General features: G+C 37.4%; 1 protein-coding gene across 2 annotated transcripts in view; it reads right to left on the bottom strand.

Annotated features, from left to right (window-relative positions):
• Window positions 1-18,188, bottom strand: part of STRN (striatin) — a 70,648-nt gene that overhangs the window by 33,926 nt on the left and 18,534 nt on the right. For both annotated transcript variants that reach the window (XM_074144691.1, XM_074144692.1), the window contains exons 3-5: window positions 15,123-15,196; window positions 10,830-10,908; window positions 8,650-8,814 (exon numbers count right to left, since the gene is read on the bottom strand). In XM_074144691.1, coding sequence (XP_074000792.1) covers window positions 8,650-8,814; window positions 10,830-10,908; window positions 15,123-15,196 — 318 coding nt within the window. The remainder of the gene's footprint in view (window positions 1-8,649; window positions 8,815-10,829; window positions 10,909-15,122; window positions 15,197-18,188) is intronic.

Here is an 18,188-nt window from a genome sequence, read left to right on the forward strand (position 1 = left end):
CCAATTTGCCTCACTTCCTGCAGTATTTTGACCCTCTCATTTCTATGACAAACCTGAAAGCATTCTGTAATATTTTTCCTTTCTTTTTTGTTTCCTTTATGACTACTTTGGCAGACTATAAGACCTCATGAATCTGTAGTAAAAACATACTACTACTTTGCTGTTCCCAACACACAAATCTTTATAAGACAAAAATTGTAATATACTTCACTTCTTTATTTTCAGCAAACTTCGTGGACTGAATCATCCCACCACAACTGTATTTCTGTTTTTTCCTCTGTAATTTGCCGTATATTTGCAAATAAAGGGAGACCAAAAAAAACCAAAAAGGTCTCAGAAAGGACAATTCCTCCTTACTGAACTGTCCTGGATCAACACATATGTAAGGGAGAACATAATTTCCAAAGCGCAAGAACTTAGGTGTTGTTCTTCCCCAGCAGTTTTTCTTTAGGCAGTATGGCTGGGGAAAAAAGCAAGCCAGAAAAACCAGACAGCAGGAGCAGCTACGGAAGCTGCCAAAGCAGAGAGCGTAGAGCAATCAGATTTTGGCAGGACTTCCTCAACAATGTGCTCCTAAGCTGCTTGTTCTGAATCTCTTTCCCACTGCTCCTTTCTCAGTCATACTCTGCAACGGCACCCTTGCATGGTTTTCTCCCCAGAACCTAACCTTGCCTTCTTTGAGGGTTTCATCCCAGTTGACTTACCATTTCCTAACCAAACCTAAAAAAAAAAACAGGAAAATTTAATCTTCTACCAGATTCTGTTAACTCTGTGCATGATATCCTCCTCTCCAGTAGCCTTATCCAATTAGACAGGAAAGTCTTTGAGGCAGAGCGACTACCTGCTACTTGGGTCTGCACATAACTAAGTCCAACAGGACTAACTGCTTGTCACAAGGATAACAAGTACAATAAGTAGTGTCAGAAAGTAAAGTACAGCTATACTAACGCTGCTGGGTTTTCCATCTTACTACTAACGGATGGGCAGCACATACATTTTGTGAATGTTACTCTTGACACAGGCACAGGGAACTTATGATCCCCAAAGACAGGAACTTTTTCCTGTTTACCACACAAAATTCTTGTTACAAATGGGCTGGTAACTGAAATAGTTACCTCTCTTAAAGTAACATAAACCTGAAATCACATGAATATTTCTCTCCTCAGGAGAAGTTCCCAGAATTTTCTGCAGCTGTGACTGCCCTGAAAATCTCATCCCGACTTGTATTTTACAGGCTGTTCTATAACTCAAATTTGTCTTAACTCCAGGGTCCCTTTAAGACTAAAAGTAATAATAATCTCTTCCCATGAAATCTAAGAAAATATAATTTGTGGATATTCCACATGTACTATTTAAAGCAACCATGGCTCTTGGCTGTATGGCCCACCAAGACCCAGCAACTCTGAATTTTCTGCCCTACAGTCATGTAGTTCAAGTTAAGTATTTTGTGTAAAAGTCCAGTTGGCCCTGACATTGAAATATTAGCAGCTTTACAAAATGTACTGTGTTCAATTGGCTCTCACCATTTAATATTCAGGATCTTAACATAAACTCTGCCTCTTACTGAGTGAAAAGTAGAAACCATAACCTATAGGAAAGGTGAAGTTGTTGCTCCCAACACAATCCAGAACGTTCCATATTGCAAAGTCAAATTTAACTTAGACTAAAGCCACATAGCAGACATGTATTTTCTTTGTGAGTGATACATTCAATATTTCTATCATTACCTTCTCCTTTGTTGATAATAACTCTTGGGAGTCCGTGGTCATATCCAGGGAGACTCTCATAAACTTCTCCCATGAACTACCCAACCACAAGGCCATTAATTAACTGCCCGAGTCCTACTCACTCCACCAAAGGAAAAAGTAGAGGGGTTTTTTGTTTGTTTGTTTTATCCAAGACATACACAAGTTATCTTAAATAAAACCAGATTTTATTGACAAATTCAGAAGCAGGAAGAAATACCACAGTAAAGTTAAATAAACACAAGTTCAGCTTAGGCTGAGAAATGTTTCTGGGGGCCTGTACAGGAAAAAGCCTGTTGTGACCCACCATTTGAAGAGCTACTCTAGCATCCTCTTTCTTGAGCCATTCTTGTCGGCTCAGTTTTCTCCTCCTATCAAAACGTGCTACTGCAAGAACATAAGTTTTATTAATGCCCCATAGAATTTAGTTATTTCATGTTTTAACACAGTCTTTTTGGTATGGCTAGCTGAGTTCTTTCAAACTGGATGCAATAAACAAATGCATGCAAATTCAAATATATTCCTTTCTATGTGGGCCGTACTTAAGAACAGTTTGTTAAATCTTCAATACTGCACAAAATCTTTCATAATGCAGCACAGAAAATATCAAACTAATAACAAACAAATAATTTATAAAACTATGGAACGCTTACAATCATCAAAAATTTACACACAAGGAACATGGGGCAGGCTAGATAATCTGTCACAACCTTTGAAACCTCTTATGAATTCACACCACACAATGTAAGAACCAGTGCAATACATACTACAACTGGTAAGCAACACTTACAAAATGGTTTGGATGTAAATTGAAACCACAAAGGAATGCCATTTAAAAAGGAAATGCCACTTCTCTTGCCAAATGTAATCAGATAACTATAATAATAAACAAGCTTTTAAAAGAATAAATTAAAAAATAAATTAAATGTTTGAAGAACCAAAGTAACTTTTCTAAGTTATTTCTCCATTCACCTCCCCTCTCTTTGCTTCTCTCTCCGACCGCACAACTTCTCTGCCTCTCCCCATTCCTTCCGTACCATGAGTCTCCTGTGACATTTCCAAGAAGCCTCCCTCAAACCCTTCAGCCATAGATCTGTGCCAATGAAATGAAAAGAGAGGTCCATTGGTACTACTTTCTTCACCCAAAACCCCAATTTGCCTATTTTTTCTTCCACTTCAATGCATCTGTTGAAAATGTCCAGATCTGGCCTAAATCATGTATCTTTAAAATGCCTCTTAGGTCACTGCAAGATGGAGGCAGGGACAAACAGGAAAAAGGTGAAAAAATATCACCAATAAAGGGAATAAAGCAAATAGATTTTGGATTTTTTCCTTTTTGCAATTCAGTATTTTAGTTTCGTATACTATCTTGGGAACCTTTTTCATGGGAGTATTACCTCAGGTTGTTAAATTCAGAGATATTTTCCCAAATAAACCATTTTATAAGCGAGTCAACACACAACATTCATCAGCCAGTATGCAGCAGTTTCATTACATAGGTCAGTGTTAATAGGATTTAGAGATGCAAAAAGAGTTATTCAAGGCCTTCTGGTATAGAAAGACATTTGTTCACTAGAGTATCTGTTGGAATGATTTGTTGTACATCAGAAAGATAAGGTCTTCAAAATGTTTAATTTTAATCTTCAAAAAGGTCTTTGGATTTGCTCACAAGTGTTGAGGTTTGATGCCTGCTTGCTCATGTATAGTATAGGCAGTGGAAGCCACATGTGGTGATACATCATTCAAGATCATTTTTCTTTAAGAAGTTTCTACTTAAATATAGTCCTAATGATCAAAACCTTAACAAGAACTCAGATAATTTATCTATATTGTTTTTATCTATACACACATCCATATGTATGTGTATATACATACATATGCTTGCTATACCTTCATTCCTTTCTAGTTCTGTTCCTTTATATTTGCTTCCACTCATGTCAAATGGTAGTCATATACACACCTCCAAGAAGGTAAACTAATTTGACTGTTTACATTTCAGTCGGTAAGATAAAGCTATTAAAAAAATGAGGTAATAAGTGAACTGAAGATACTTAAATACTCTCATGCTTTCAAGGCTACAAGTGACATTTGCAGACAGCTTTCATTTCTGTTTCAGTTTGTTGGGGGAAAGCACCTCTCACTGCACGTGTTAAGAATTTCAATCATTATTATAAAGTTATTATTTTAGTATCTATTTTTGAGTCCAGTCATGCCAAGTGGTACTTATCTTTTGTAATGCAAGTGAGCTGATCTGAAGAAACTGAAAACAGATTTCCTTTTAAATTCCATGAAAAAAGTAGAAACAGGTCAGTATCTATCTCAGGTTATCATATTAACATTTCATTTAAGGAATCAAAATCTTCCAGGGTGCATTCAAAATCCACATGATGTCTTGAGTGCTAAAGTTTTCAAAAGGATCTGTACATTAGCAAATAAATAGGCAATGTAAGAATACAAGTTTGGCCACAGATGTAGCAGCTGCTAATACATAAAGACTGAAGCTACTTCATGTAATACTAAGAAGAGAAATCAATTTGGCTTTAAGAGACTTTCAGACAACAGTAGTTTGCTCCTCACTCTACCAAAAGATAAAAAAAACAATGAGATGGAGGGCTTTCTCTGAGGTAGCTGCAACCCTTTAAAATAGAAAAAATTAAGCTAAGGGGTATGAGGGACAAGATGACAATTTTCTGAAATAACTGGAGCCTAACAGAATTCAAATTATGTAGTGTTTGCTGCAAATAAATATTATTAAGTATTTGCACTACAGTAACTATGTTCTGGCTATGGCTTCAATTATGGCTTCTACATACCAAAGCAAAGAACATCAACTTCACAATAATCACCCCAAACATTCTCACCAGCCGTTCCCATAAAACGGCTTGACTTACTGTCAATATTACAGCACTGAGTGTCTGAACCCCAGCTGTTGAAGTAGGTCTAACTGGTATAACAGACAACAAGGTACAACTGGTACAACTGGCAAGTTTTTGGTATAGCAGACAACACATTAAAATTTGTAAAAGATGTAATGAGTTAAGCAGAGGAGGAATATCCTCCCTACCCATCATGAAGTATACACTTCACACATCCCTGGGGTGAGAGCAAAAATGCCAGGGCAACAATCAAAGGCAACCCAAAAAAAAAAAAAAAAAAAAAAAAAGAGTGGTGGGTATCAGCTGTTGTCAGAAGTACAGTCCGGGGTAGATCAGGAGGCTGAGTAGCAAGTAGCAGAAGTAGCAGCAACACAGACTAATGTGCTTACATAAAAACCATGCTGAAATCAGACTGTGCTGACAAGTACTGAAATGTCTTTGTTTTGTTATCCACCACTTTCATTGCACTGAGAAAGTACTGGTTGATTACCAATAAACAATAGTCAAAACATAAAGGAAGTTTTTTTTCCCCATTTCCATTACACCCTCTCTCCTCCCAAAGAGATAACCATATGGTAGCATAAAAGCATCAAATACCATTTTTACTTTCCCTGGGATTTATCATGAGTGTTCAGTTGCACAGAAGGCAGTTTAGCCAATCTGTTCTTTCCGTAATTTACATTGTTATATGGAGAAACCTTTAAGGAAATTTAAAGCTAATGCACCTTCCATTTTTCTATTCCTGAAATGCATCATTGTATCCATTTTTTCCTTTTGTTTTTCACTGTGTCGTTTTCCCCTCTATTGTAGGTTATCTTCGTCACATTCACCCACATTCTTTCCAAACTCCTATTGATTTGTCTTCATTGTTACTCATCCACAAACTTTCTCTTTCTTCAATCCCCATGCTCCGCATCTCACATTCTTCCTTCCATGTAAAAATTTTTCTAAAACCCAGACTTAAAATCTGCAGTCTCAGCCAGATCAACAATATTATGCAGTTCTTCCAAGATCAAACAAATCAAGTGTTCTATGAGCTGTGTTTTCTCACTTTAACAGAGATATTCCTTGTTAGACTAGATTCATTTCCATGCATTACGTTTTGTCCAGCACTTTGCTCTTCAAAGGCAACTAAAACATCTTCACGTTGACCACTAGCCTCAGACTTGCTCTCAGATATGTAACATCAATGTTCATTAAATGTTTTGAACCACAAAATTTGCCAAACTGGCTTAAGCAGTTCACAGGCTTCTGTGGGTGACAGCAAAGCTTTCTCCTATAAAGAGTTGCACTATATCCATACAGCCAGAGAACACCTTCATCCACATTTTAGTTTGCAACTGTCCCAACATCTGGTGGTCCTGGTAAACACACACATATGTCCTTATTCTTCCTGGGATTGCACCAATTTTGCTTAGTTTCTTGTTCTTCCAGTCTCTCACTGTAACTTCTCTCCTCTGCTACTACCGAACTGCAGGCACTTGTTCATCGTGCTCCTTCCAATGGTACAAGCTTGCTGTGGCCCCAGTTCTCCTCTCACTTTATGTGTACACTCAGAGGAACAAGAGCCTGCTAAAAGAACTGCCATCTTCTCACCCTCCTGGGTAAGCAGCCTAGCCCTGGTAAGGGTGCTTCAGAAAGTGCCCCTACCTCAACTGTGAGCCAGAATTAAGCTAGCTGAGCCACCTAGATTTTTCCCAGTTCTGCCAACCATGTACGTAGAAAAGCATTGAATTAAGTTTCCAAGCACTCAGTAAGAATTCCAGTGGGGAGCGGGAGCAAGATCCCTGTGCCTTAAATCTTCGTCACTTATTCAGTACTAATAGTCTTCAAAAATAATCTGTTTATACATACAACACTGACCATAGATGAGGCAGGGAACGGGTAAGTATGAGCTAATAGAGAACAATATTTTATCTCATTCCTGATTCCCCATCTGCCATAAAGCTGCACTTTGAAATTTCAGGAGGCAAGCGATGATGCAGTTGGGAGGAGGTGAACAGAGCCACATGCCACAGAAACAGTGAGGTGTACCATTTTACAGTATTTAGTAGCACAAGATGAAATTGCTGTTAAATAATGGGCAGTCTCTGCCAGGAAGAAAGCCACAGAATGCCTCCTGCACAGAAAATTGAAAGAGATGGTGTGAAAACAAAATTGAAACACCCAGAAGAATCACAGCATTGAAAGCTAGTCCTGTACTCAGACTGACCAAGGAATTTTAGTGAAATCCCAACTTTCTCCTCTCAGTGAGAGAGATCTCAGCTCACATCCACAATCTCAAAAATCACCCATGAAGACTGGCATGAATATGTTGAACAAGATCCCTGGAAAAATCTTCCACTGTACAAAACCCTGGAGTCACCTCTCACACATCATGTATCAAAACGCTCCTCTAAGCTTTCCAGTACAACCTGCCATCTTTTGCATCACAAGTGAGATGAAAACAGTTTCTCAAAGCGTGCAGCCTGACCAGCCTTGCAGCCGACAACCTCGCAGAGCCACAACGGAAGGGAACTCATTTTTCTCCATTGGTGAATATCCTCAGCCATTGGGTAGACTACAAAGCGTTAAACCTAGTAACAGATCTATCCAGAAGGCAAGTAGATAGGAAAAAAATGCAAATGTATCCAAAACTGCTATATCAAAACCACTGTCCAACCATTTAATCCATCAAATAATTACCTTATAAATAAGTCCATCTGTTTCAAAATTGAAGTAAACACGTTTAAATAAATGTTAAAGTGTGAGAAAAGAACCTTTCTTTACCCACTTCCCCTGAGAAGAAATGACCTCCTTCACCAGAAATCGAACTAAAATTGTTACTGCAATCTATCAACCATTCCTTGTTCTTCAAAAACAAAGCTGCCGTACATAAATGGCATGGCTTTGTCAACTGTGTAGCAGCTCAATATATTTTAGTAGCTTGCAGGTTCTCTCATACATTAAATTTAATGCTGCGAGGTGGAAAATTTGAATTACATAACAATGAACTTCTGCCCTTATGTAACTTGTTGGCCTGAAGTTGCTGCAGCTATCTGCTGGGTATAATGAAATTTTACAAATGCTTTTTCAAAGACAGAATGCATCATATAACAGCATTAGACCTTAGAAAATAAAAGGTCTTGAATTCTGCCACATCAGTATAAAAAAGGAAAAAAAGATGGAGAAACTTTGCGGAAAACTGTGGTCACTGATGGAGCACAAACTACTGGGAACAGCTACCTCATGTATTGTTCAGACAAACAAATCTGCACCATTTTCATTATTTTTCAAGTTTTGCAACTACAATATCTTAAACAAGAATAAACACTGTTTTCCTGAAGCCCCTACAGTTAAGGTTCAGATTGAATTTGCTGCCTTTTTTTTTTTTTTTTTTTTTTTTTTTTTTTTTTTAAAACTCTGCATGGAATAGAGAAGAAAATGAAAAAGGGCCTCTTTGGTTTTCAACATTACTTAAAAGGAAAAGTAAGCCCAACGAGCTTTTACTCTCCTTGACTGACTTTTCATAGTAGTATAAATACTGAAAGACAGAAACGGACACCTTACATTTCAGTCACATTTATATACGTATATCCATTAGTGGAAAATCTTACAGGAATCAGAATGTAACAAGTGACTTTGTCTTTCAGATTGAGTCAAAAAAATCCTACAACTCATGGATCACCATGTCATAGCATAGACCAGAAGAGCAAAACCTGTAATCGATACAGTAAAGCTTCCAGCAATACAAATAAACCATTAACTTGAAACAATGCTGACCCCTAACCACTTAGCAATTTTATCTCAAAGAAGCTTGATTTGACTTTGTGCTGCCATTCAACTGAAAAAAAATAAAGTATGGTGTTTTAAACTGTGAATCTTAAGAGTTACTTCCATATTTACTGCTTAATGTAATAAAATTAGTCAAAATTGCTCTAATCTCCAACTATGGAAGAAATCCTGAAATATTCTCAATAAACAAAAATTTTTTCTACAATATTAAGGGCGTTCATGCAGACAGATAATATTGTCATCCTGATGCTTACCCAATCATTGCGTTTTCTTTAATCTGACCCTCAGTGCCATTTACCATAGGCTCTTGATTTCTGTTTTCCTTCTCTGAAGCATCACTTGAGAGGCCCAGTAAGGCTCGTACTCGCTTGGACTTCACATCCAATATCGTGTCGGTGTAGCCCACTTCTTGTAGGTATCTGTAGGAACAGAACTCATACTAATCTTACATGCACATTTCACTTACTCAAAATAGTAAATGAAAACTTCTCCCTAAACTCATCTTCAACCCCTTAGCTTAGCAAAGGATGGTACTATGCTAATGAAACATGCTTATAAATCATCCTGTACCAGCTGCAGAGGGATCGCCTCTTGCAGTACCAGCCTCTACAGTCACTGAGGAAAAAAAAAAAAAATAATCAAAGAGCCTAGCAGTCAGAGGTTTTACAATACGTTATTCATTCTTTTACTAAAATGGATGGAAAAGCACTTTCAACTAAAATACTTACAACTGGCTTATAAAAATCACCACAGTTGCACGTACAACATGGCCATTTTCTTATTCAAGACATGGAAACTACACATGAAGCCTTACAAGAAGTATCAGATATGTTCCTTATGTAAGCATTATTAGAAGCCTAGAAAATTGTAGGAATAAAAAAAAATTCTGTAGCTGTGGCTACTAGCAAGAGCTGTTATTTATAACGCACTAGATTTGGTAAAATCTTTGTCTTTCCTTTTCCTTATTCTGCAATGGATCTGCAAAATATTAATTTGTCTTGCATATAAGGGCTAGGCAGCAAGAACCCTGGACTAGCTTGTATGAAAACCTCAAAGTCTAAAGTTGGCTCTTTCTTCAATATGCCATATTGCCTTTGGGGAAACACTGGGGAAATAATGATATTTAAAAAAAAAAAAAAGTAAAAATTGGTCTCTGTCTTTCCTCTAGAATATGGAGTTAATAGCAATATCTTCTCAGGAACATTGGGCTGATTAAATAGCCAATATTCTAGAGGACTCTAAAGAAGAGAAATGCTATTTTACAAGAACAGCTGTTACAAATCAAGGACATGCACTTTTCCTGCAGGAACATTCTCCCCGAATTATTTAATAATATCCTCTACATAACCATATCAGGGGAGAAATACTGATTGTTTGCTATATAAAAATCAAACAAGACACCTACGCGAAACAGAGTCCATCAGTAAAATGTACTCTGTATTCAGCACTGTGTCACTTATTTATGTATTGTGCTGAGAAGGAATGAGTTGTCTTCAAAATCACTGATCCAAGTTATGACCACTTTATTGACATTTATTCAACATGCATGCAAAGATTTGAGCTCTTGCAAAAGAAAAGCATGTTCGCACTACCCAATAGAAAAATTTAACTTTTGTGTAATTCCTTGGGAAAAGGTCCTTTAATATAAGCTCCAGATTTACTATCTCACTCCCCTCTCATTTAATCCTCTGTAACACATACAAAAAAAAAAATTAGAAAGCCATAGTTTTGCTAGCTGATTAGAAGACCTTAGAATCTATCAGTGTAGGGGTTGAGGCAAATGCATGATGAATAAACAGATAGAGACACTCTGATGTGAGGCCTTTAAGAGAACTCTTCACTTTAAACCAAGGCAAAAAAAAAACACACAAAGATGTGACCAAATAGCTTGGAAATTAATTAACTCATGATCACAATTCATAAGCTAATTTAGATTAACACAGACATCTGCTTCATTGAAATGAACTACAAATTAGAAAACTTCTAGTCTAACCTTCTGGATATTAGTCTTTTCTGGACCCCAAGCAGGCCAAAATAAAAGTTATCCCTCTGCAACATCAGTTATTTTTATTTATATAGCTCTTAATAAAATTACTTCTGTGTGTTGTTTTTTAATTGCAATAAGAATTGTAAAGTGTCATGACCCACTGTATTCCTAAGCAGATTGTTTTAATATCCTCAGTGAAAGAAAAGCAAAGGAGACTCAGTGTTTGTGATTTGACAGGGCTTCTCATCTGAAATTCTGAAACATAAAAATTTTTAAAAAACCTAGGAAAGGTACAGCAGAAGCTGAATGAACCTCATCTCACACACTAACTCTTCTTGAAAGAAAATATAACAGGAAAAAAAAAAAATCAAATACCACCATCACCACATTTCATTGCCAGATTCTTTCCCTTGTGTCCATTATCCAAGTCCTTTTTTCAGCACTTACTGTCTCAGAAGCTGTCGTCCTTGTTTCCATATTAGCTGACTGTTCTGTTGTGGCTGAATCTCTGTCTCATTCCCTTCATCTGGAAAAGATTATTTCATTATAAACATTTTTTCCTTTGTCTGAAAATGATCAGGAATGGTTTAATAACAAAATAAAAGATTCAAAGTGCCAGTAATAAATCAAGAGTGAGAAAAATGCAGATAGCATGTAACTGTAGTACTACACACACATAAAGATTGTCAGGTACATCCTACTGTATGAGAGCAACTTCCACCAGTCATCAGCGCCTGCCTTTCTGTCTCACATCCAAAAGTCACATCTTACTCCTTTTTCTTTAAGGGAATGTAATCATATAGACAATCCAGAGTTCCATTTTTGCATTAACCTTCCAATGTAATTGCTACTCATAATTTAAGTTTGAATACAAACATCTTTAACTGCTAACAATATCAAATGCAACTGCAGCATGATATCTATTTACAACTTACTGTCTAACCAATTTCCTTAATATTTGACCATTCAACATAAAACCAACAGACCTACTCACATCAACTTTAAAGTCATCCCTTTTTGTATTTGTTTTGTGGGAGAAAAAAAAAAAATACAACAGGGGTTGTTTATTTTTTAGCCTCAAAAGCTGTTGAAAAATTTTCACCACATTTTCCACAACCATAAGTTTGTATCCAAACAGTACCACTCCAGGAAAATACACAAAAAAATTGTGTGGCTGTTCTGGTGAGCAACCTATCTGAATGCTGGTCATCAACAGCTACACATTTATTCCATATATAGCTTCATACTACATGATGGAGGGATTTATTTTTCCCCTCCTCCAGGAGATACATAAGCATATGCTTCCCAAGATAAAAGATCTTGGGTTAGTATCTGTGAATGCCTCTACAGAAGTTGAAACCCTTGTGGTCCAAGCACTAAGCCATGAGCAATCTTCTTGTGTAAACAAAAATTAAGAACCAGAAAAACCTGTGGTATAATCCTATGAGTAACTTGATATGTGATGTGGGAAAGCTATTGTCCTTACCGGAAGTAATTTACCTTTAAACAACTGAATTAACACCACACGCACAAAAGCTACCACACACACAAAACCACCACCCACCCAAAGAAGCTATCAAAGGCTAATCAGAATTCACATGCAAGGAGAGCCATAAGAATTTTATTCATCTCAAATTCACAAATCCACTTAATAGCAACCGTAGGAAATAATCAATTGCACAATGATTTTCTGATGACAACTGAACACAGCTGGACCCAATGCACAATTACCAAAGCTCAATCTGTAAGAATTAAAACATGACTGAGGTAAATCTGCCCGAAAATTCCTTTTGAAAGCAAAAAAACCTTCTTCCAAAGGCACTATTAAGTATATCTACAGAGAAAAATTCTCTTTTGCTTTGTCTCCTCAAAACTGATGACTGCTAGCAATAACAGCTGTTTACAGATGAGAATCAGGAGACTTGCATTATGAGCAAATAAGAGCAGAAGATATCACAAGCAGTAAACAAACAAACAAACAAAAGGCTTTCCTTTATCAGGAGACTGAAAACTTTCTTCAAAATTGTATTACTGACTCCCCAAGAGATCATAAAGTAAAGTCAAACAACAAGGACCCATTTGGAAGAACTACTACAAACACTTCCACTTTTTTTCGTGACTGGGTAGGAAAAACAAAACAGGGGCCGGGGAGCAAGGAAAGGCGTGGACATACAACTCCAAAGGAGAATAATCACAAAGTTTCTATTTTAAGTGTTTATCTTCCACCAGTCCAGATTTGTTATAGAACAAAAGTGAACATTTCTGACAGCTACATGTATAGAATGAAATGGAATAATCAGGATAATGGAATTTTAACAAAGGTAATTCCACTAACGTTCACTTTGCGGAAGTAATGCACAGGCTATGGCTCTGCTGGGCAAGCCAGGCCTTGCACTATATTCCTCAGCTGGAAACTGGAGCAATATGCTACAGCTGCATCCTGAAAAATTACAAAAACCAAGGATATCTAGGATCTCAGTATGATCAGGACAAAGTTTTCTAGGGGCCCAGATACAGATTGGGGTCTTCCACTTAGTAATACCAAATTAAACTATTCCTTCCATTAAGGAAATAACCTTGATAATAATGTGAAATTTCTCAAAAACTCATTATATCTTGGACAAGAAAAGCCTGGTGTAAAGTTTCATCAGTTGGTGTGGGGTTAGATTTTTTGTTTGTTTGGGGTTTTTTAATGACCTTCTGAATCCAAAGAGGTAAGAACTCTTCATTGATGATCTAGATAAGGGGATTGAGTGCACCCTCAGTAAGTTTGCGGATGACACCAAGCTAGGTGGGAGTGTTGATCTGCTTGAGGGTCGGCAGGCTCTACAGAGGGACCTGGACAGGTTGGATCAATGGGCCAAGGCCAATGGGATGAGGTTTAATAAGGCCAAGTGCCGGGTTCTGCATTTCGGCCACAACAACCCCAAGCAACGCTACAGGCTTGGGGAAGAGTGGCTGGAAAGCTGCCCGGCAGAAAAGGACCTGGGAGTGTTAGTGGACAGCCGGCTTAACATGAGCCAGCAGTGTGCCCAGGCAGCCAAGAAGGCCAACGGCATCCTGGCCTGTATCAGGAATAGCGTGGCCAGCAGGAGCAGGGAAGTCATCGTGCCTCTGTACTCGGCCCTGGTGAGGCCTCACCTCGAGTACTGTGTTCAGTTTTGGGCCCCTCACTACAGGAAAGACATTGAAGTGCTGGAGCGTGTCCAGAGGAGAGCCACCAAGCTGGTGAGGGGTCTGGAGAACAAGTCCTATGAGGAGAGGCTGAGGGAACTGGGCATGTTTAGTCTGGAGAAGAGGAGGCTGAGGGGAGACCTCATTGCCCTCTACAACTACCTGAAAGGAAACTGTAGAGAGGGGGGGGTTGGCCTCTTCTCCCAAGTAAATAACGACAGGACCAGAGGAAATGGTATGAAGCTGCGGCAAGGGAGGTTTAGATTAGATATTAGGAAGAATTACTTTACTGAGAGAGTGGTCAGGCACTGGAACAGCCTGCCCAGGGAGGTGGTGGAGTCACCATCCCTGGAGGTATTTAAGAAACGTGTAGACGTGGCTCTTCAGGGCATGCTCTAGTGCCCGGGATTGTTGGTTTGTGGTGGGGTGTTGTGTGTGAGGTTGTGGGTGTGGGGTTTAGTTGGTGGATGCTGCTTTTTTTTTTTTTTTTTTTTTTTTTGGGGGGGGGGGTTGTTGTTTGTTTGGTTTTGTGTTGTGTTTTTTTGTTTGTTTGTGTGTTTGTTTTTTTTTTTTTTTTTTTAATGTGGTTGGACTCGATGATCTCAAAGGTCCCTTCCAACCACTAAGATTCTGTGATTCTGTGATTCTGTGAACTAACCATTGACAGTAAACTAGACCATCCCTTCCACAAACCAAGTGACACAGCTGAGGTCTGCAGACTTTCTATATTCTTCCTTTATGTACACGTGGTTCTAGCTTCGTTGCTGTAGTAGGAGCATCGGGGATTGAGATAGAAAAATCATCACCTATTACTTCTTTCAAGGGCTTGACCTATAACCAGATCTCTGTACACCGCCTTTTTGATCCCCCAAGGGAAGCATAGGGAGATAGAGAGAGGAATGAAAGGAAGTCATTTGAATTCTTAACTCCTTAAGTGCTTAAAACTATTTGACTGAAGTAGGAAATGCAACATCAAGAAAAACAAATCAGCTTTTCAGAGACCAGGTGAAAAACTGTCCTCTCATAGCATAGCATTGAAGTTAGTTGAATGCATTACCAACTATCATTGGAACTTCGTAAATAAATTCCCCATTCTCAAACTCTCATTTATGTCTAATATGCACTGTCATTATTTTTCTCCTGGAATACAATTGAGGTAACTGAACAAAAAATTACATACTATACATTTCATGTCCTTTGCCATTAACTTTTTATTCAGAAGAATTATTCAAAGACAAAACGATTCTATAGCTATAAATCTAGTATCTCCCTGTTCCAAAACATCTATACACATTACTCAGGAAGAGAAAAATTATTCTCTCCAGGAGCACTTTGATGGTTTGGGTTTTTTTAAATCTAAACTAATTTAATTTATTAATAGACTCTTTCAGAGCATTAGCATATATTTTTAATTTTGTAAGAGTAAAATACAGTTTTTACTAATCGTCTCTATTCCCACTGCTTCCATTAAGTGGCTTATTTCATCAACACTATCATGTCAGCATTTGCACAAACCACAGTGAAGCTTTTATGCCAGTAATGAACTCATTCTTAATAAATTCTTACCAGAATCATAGTTTGGTGGCTTCATATCTCCCTGATTCAATTCTGTGCCATATTTTAATTTGTGATATTTAGCCCTGAAAGGAAAAAAAAAAAAAAAAAAAAAGAAACTATTAGCACATTTAAAGGGTATCCCTCAACACAGAAATGCCACCTGTCTTCACTTGAAAAACCACCCCTTTCTTCTAGGCTAGAAACAAAACAAATAATTTCGGCATGGATTCAGACATGTAATTTTGCTTAATTATTTTTCCCAAGCTTGAATGTAATTGCAAAGTGAATTCTGATGAAACACAGGGATCAGTATACTGCAGATTTTACAAATGTTCTTGCTACAGAAAAGGTTCCTTCCCTGTGGACGTAGGCTACTCTTGGCTTCTCCCCCCAAACCCTCTTTTTTTTTTTTAAGCCATCACTATGAAACATTTTTACTACCCATGTCAATTCAGTACCACCTACTTTGTATGTCATAGTTTAACCTCAATTAAGCAAACCTTAGTTTTATTCTTCGAAGTGCTGTTCTTTCCAACAGCAGCAGGCCTTCGGTTAGAATCATTCTAAATGAGATTTAACACTGATAGGAGCCCATCTACACCAGTTTCTTTTAAAATTTCTAGATTTGCCACTTGACCAAGATCAAAAATGGAGACTTCTCTTCTAAAAATGTTAGCCTACAGAAGGCCTATTGTAATAAATCCCACAAAGCATGCCATATGATGACAAGAATAGCCAGAAGAAAAAGGGAAATGCTTTATAATTTGAAAAGCTTCATCCTACAGAGTCAGTAATTATACTTTTAAACACACAAAATAATGCCACAGTAGTACAGCATTACAAATGCACATTAAAGTTTTTAAAGATTCGTTTGAGTAGTCTTTTAAGACAGTAACAGTGAAACCGAGGCAAAGAGAGCTTTAGCTAGTTTTGCTATCTGTTCCCCCCTTCTTTCAGCACTTAGTGTAACTTTTGTCTCTATGATTGTTTTCTGCCTAACATGAAAATTTAGACAAGTCAAAAAAACCCTGATTCCCTATAAAGCTTTGTAGGCATCCATAACTGGGCAGAAAAGTGGCACTGATACCAGCTCCTACCCTGAACGAAAGGCAGGGAACAACTTGGGCAATGCTGGGCATGTAGCCTGCCAGTAGTGTGGTGACCAACTAGCACACATACATGCAGCTCCAATGCAAGTGTACAGAGCTAAGTGTAAGGCAGCAAGATACAGGCTACAAAAGACAAAAAGAAAAAAAAAAATCTCACATACACCAACATAAAAACAGGCTTCATTAGCTCCACTACTCACAAGGAAACTCTTCCACTTAGTTTTTAAAAAAATTAATGGGCGTGACACTTCATCATTGTATGAGGCAAGTCTCACTAAGCTCAAATGACTGTATCAAGAATGACTGTTTTCAAGTTACCTGCACCTCTTGATTGCTTCTCTGACATATTCATTATATTACTACTTACTTATATTACTTATACTGTATTACTTACATGCCTGTTTTCTTTTGCCTTTTCCTATTTCATCACGAAAACTCAGTAATTCTAACAAAATGGTACTGAGGGAAGCAACGCTTGGTAGCTCTAATGCTTCAGTATCGCCAGTACTAATTTCCTACTCATCCAGTTACATTTTAGTTTAACAAACATTTAATTCTGGATGAGAAGGATAAGTGCAGAGTGAAGAAATGCCTTTTAGGTGTAGCAACAAAGAGAGATGAAGGAACGCACTTCTTCCTCAAGAGCTAGAGCACTAAGCTGTAACTTAGCTGAGCAGCAACCAGCAAGGAAAGGGGAAAGGATGCACTTGAAACATATTAACAACAGTAAGTGAAGGACAAACATTTTGGTCACTACAGAAAAGAATAACCAAGAATAGAATAAAATTAAATCTAAATGCTCAATCAAAATATTTATCTTTCCTTTTCCAATTATGTGTTTCCTACATCTCACTAGCAGAGACATGTTACCCTGGTAAAACAACTGCCCCTCATTATTGTTAAATACTGATGCTATGCATACTTTTCCTCTACCATCACTAATAAAAAGTAATGACTAATCAAGAACTAAGAAATCCTCTGCTCCGTCACTAACCTACCTCACCAACTTTAAACATATACTTTGTCAAAAACTTCAAGTTTTTATGCAGTCAGCAATTCAAGTGACCCTAGCGTTTAACCCATTCTGATTTGACTTATCAAAAGTGAGCAAATACTAATACTTCAATCTGGATTAGTGACCTATAGTGTGGTCTACTCACTTCCTGCAAATAATTTCAGAGAATAGTTAGTTTTATGGCATGAGGCATTTGCTTTTAGCTCATAGATCTTAATAAAGTTCCGTTATACTCTATGCATTCACTAATTTTCTTATCAAAGTTTTGTTAACAATTTTCACCCTGAGAACTAAAGGAAAGTGTTTGCTAGGTTAACTGAAAGGATCATTCCTTATACCTTTGCTGTTCCTCAAATCTCTCATCTGTTCTCCAAAATCCATTTTTCAAAAATTCAGCCTGCATTTTTTTTTAAATGTCTTAGTATATCTATTCCAGTCTGTTAAATCTGTGTATGCTCATTTTTTTAAGTTTCTTTCCCTCTTAAATCAACAGTAATATTCTTCTTTCTTTTTATTGACATTTTCCTCCCTCATTAAAGGCATTATAAAACCAGTTCAGCAAAGTGAGATTATTCAGTCTACGCACATTCTAAACTATTAGTAGCATGGTTTCTTAACTGGTTCCTCCTCATAATGCAGTAGTTTTTAAAGCCTTTGTTATTCTTCTTTACTTCAGGAGGATAAAGAGGATAATCAGGATTACATGGTTTTGTACACCACTGGCCCTTAAATTTACTTTAAGGCCAAGATGGATTAAGACTTACATCTTTCAGAAGATTTAACTTCGCATATCACAGAGACCAGTAGAAATACAGATATGGCAGAAGAATCATGTCCTAACAAAGGCAGACAGTTGAAGACCTGATAATCTCAAAAAGAAATCCTTTGGTTTTTTAATATTACTGGGAAAGTTAAAAACAAAAAGCCACAGACATTTGGCTGCACAAAATG

This window comes from Numenius arquata, chromosome 2 (assembly GCF_964106895.1).
Source record: "Numenius arquata chromosome 2, bNumArq3.hap1.1, whole genome shotgun sequence".
In the NCBI taxonomy this organism is placed as follows: Eukaryota; Metazoa; Chordata; class Aves; order Charadriiformes; family Scolopacidae; genus Numenius; species Numenius arquata.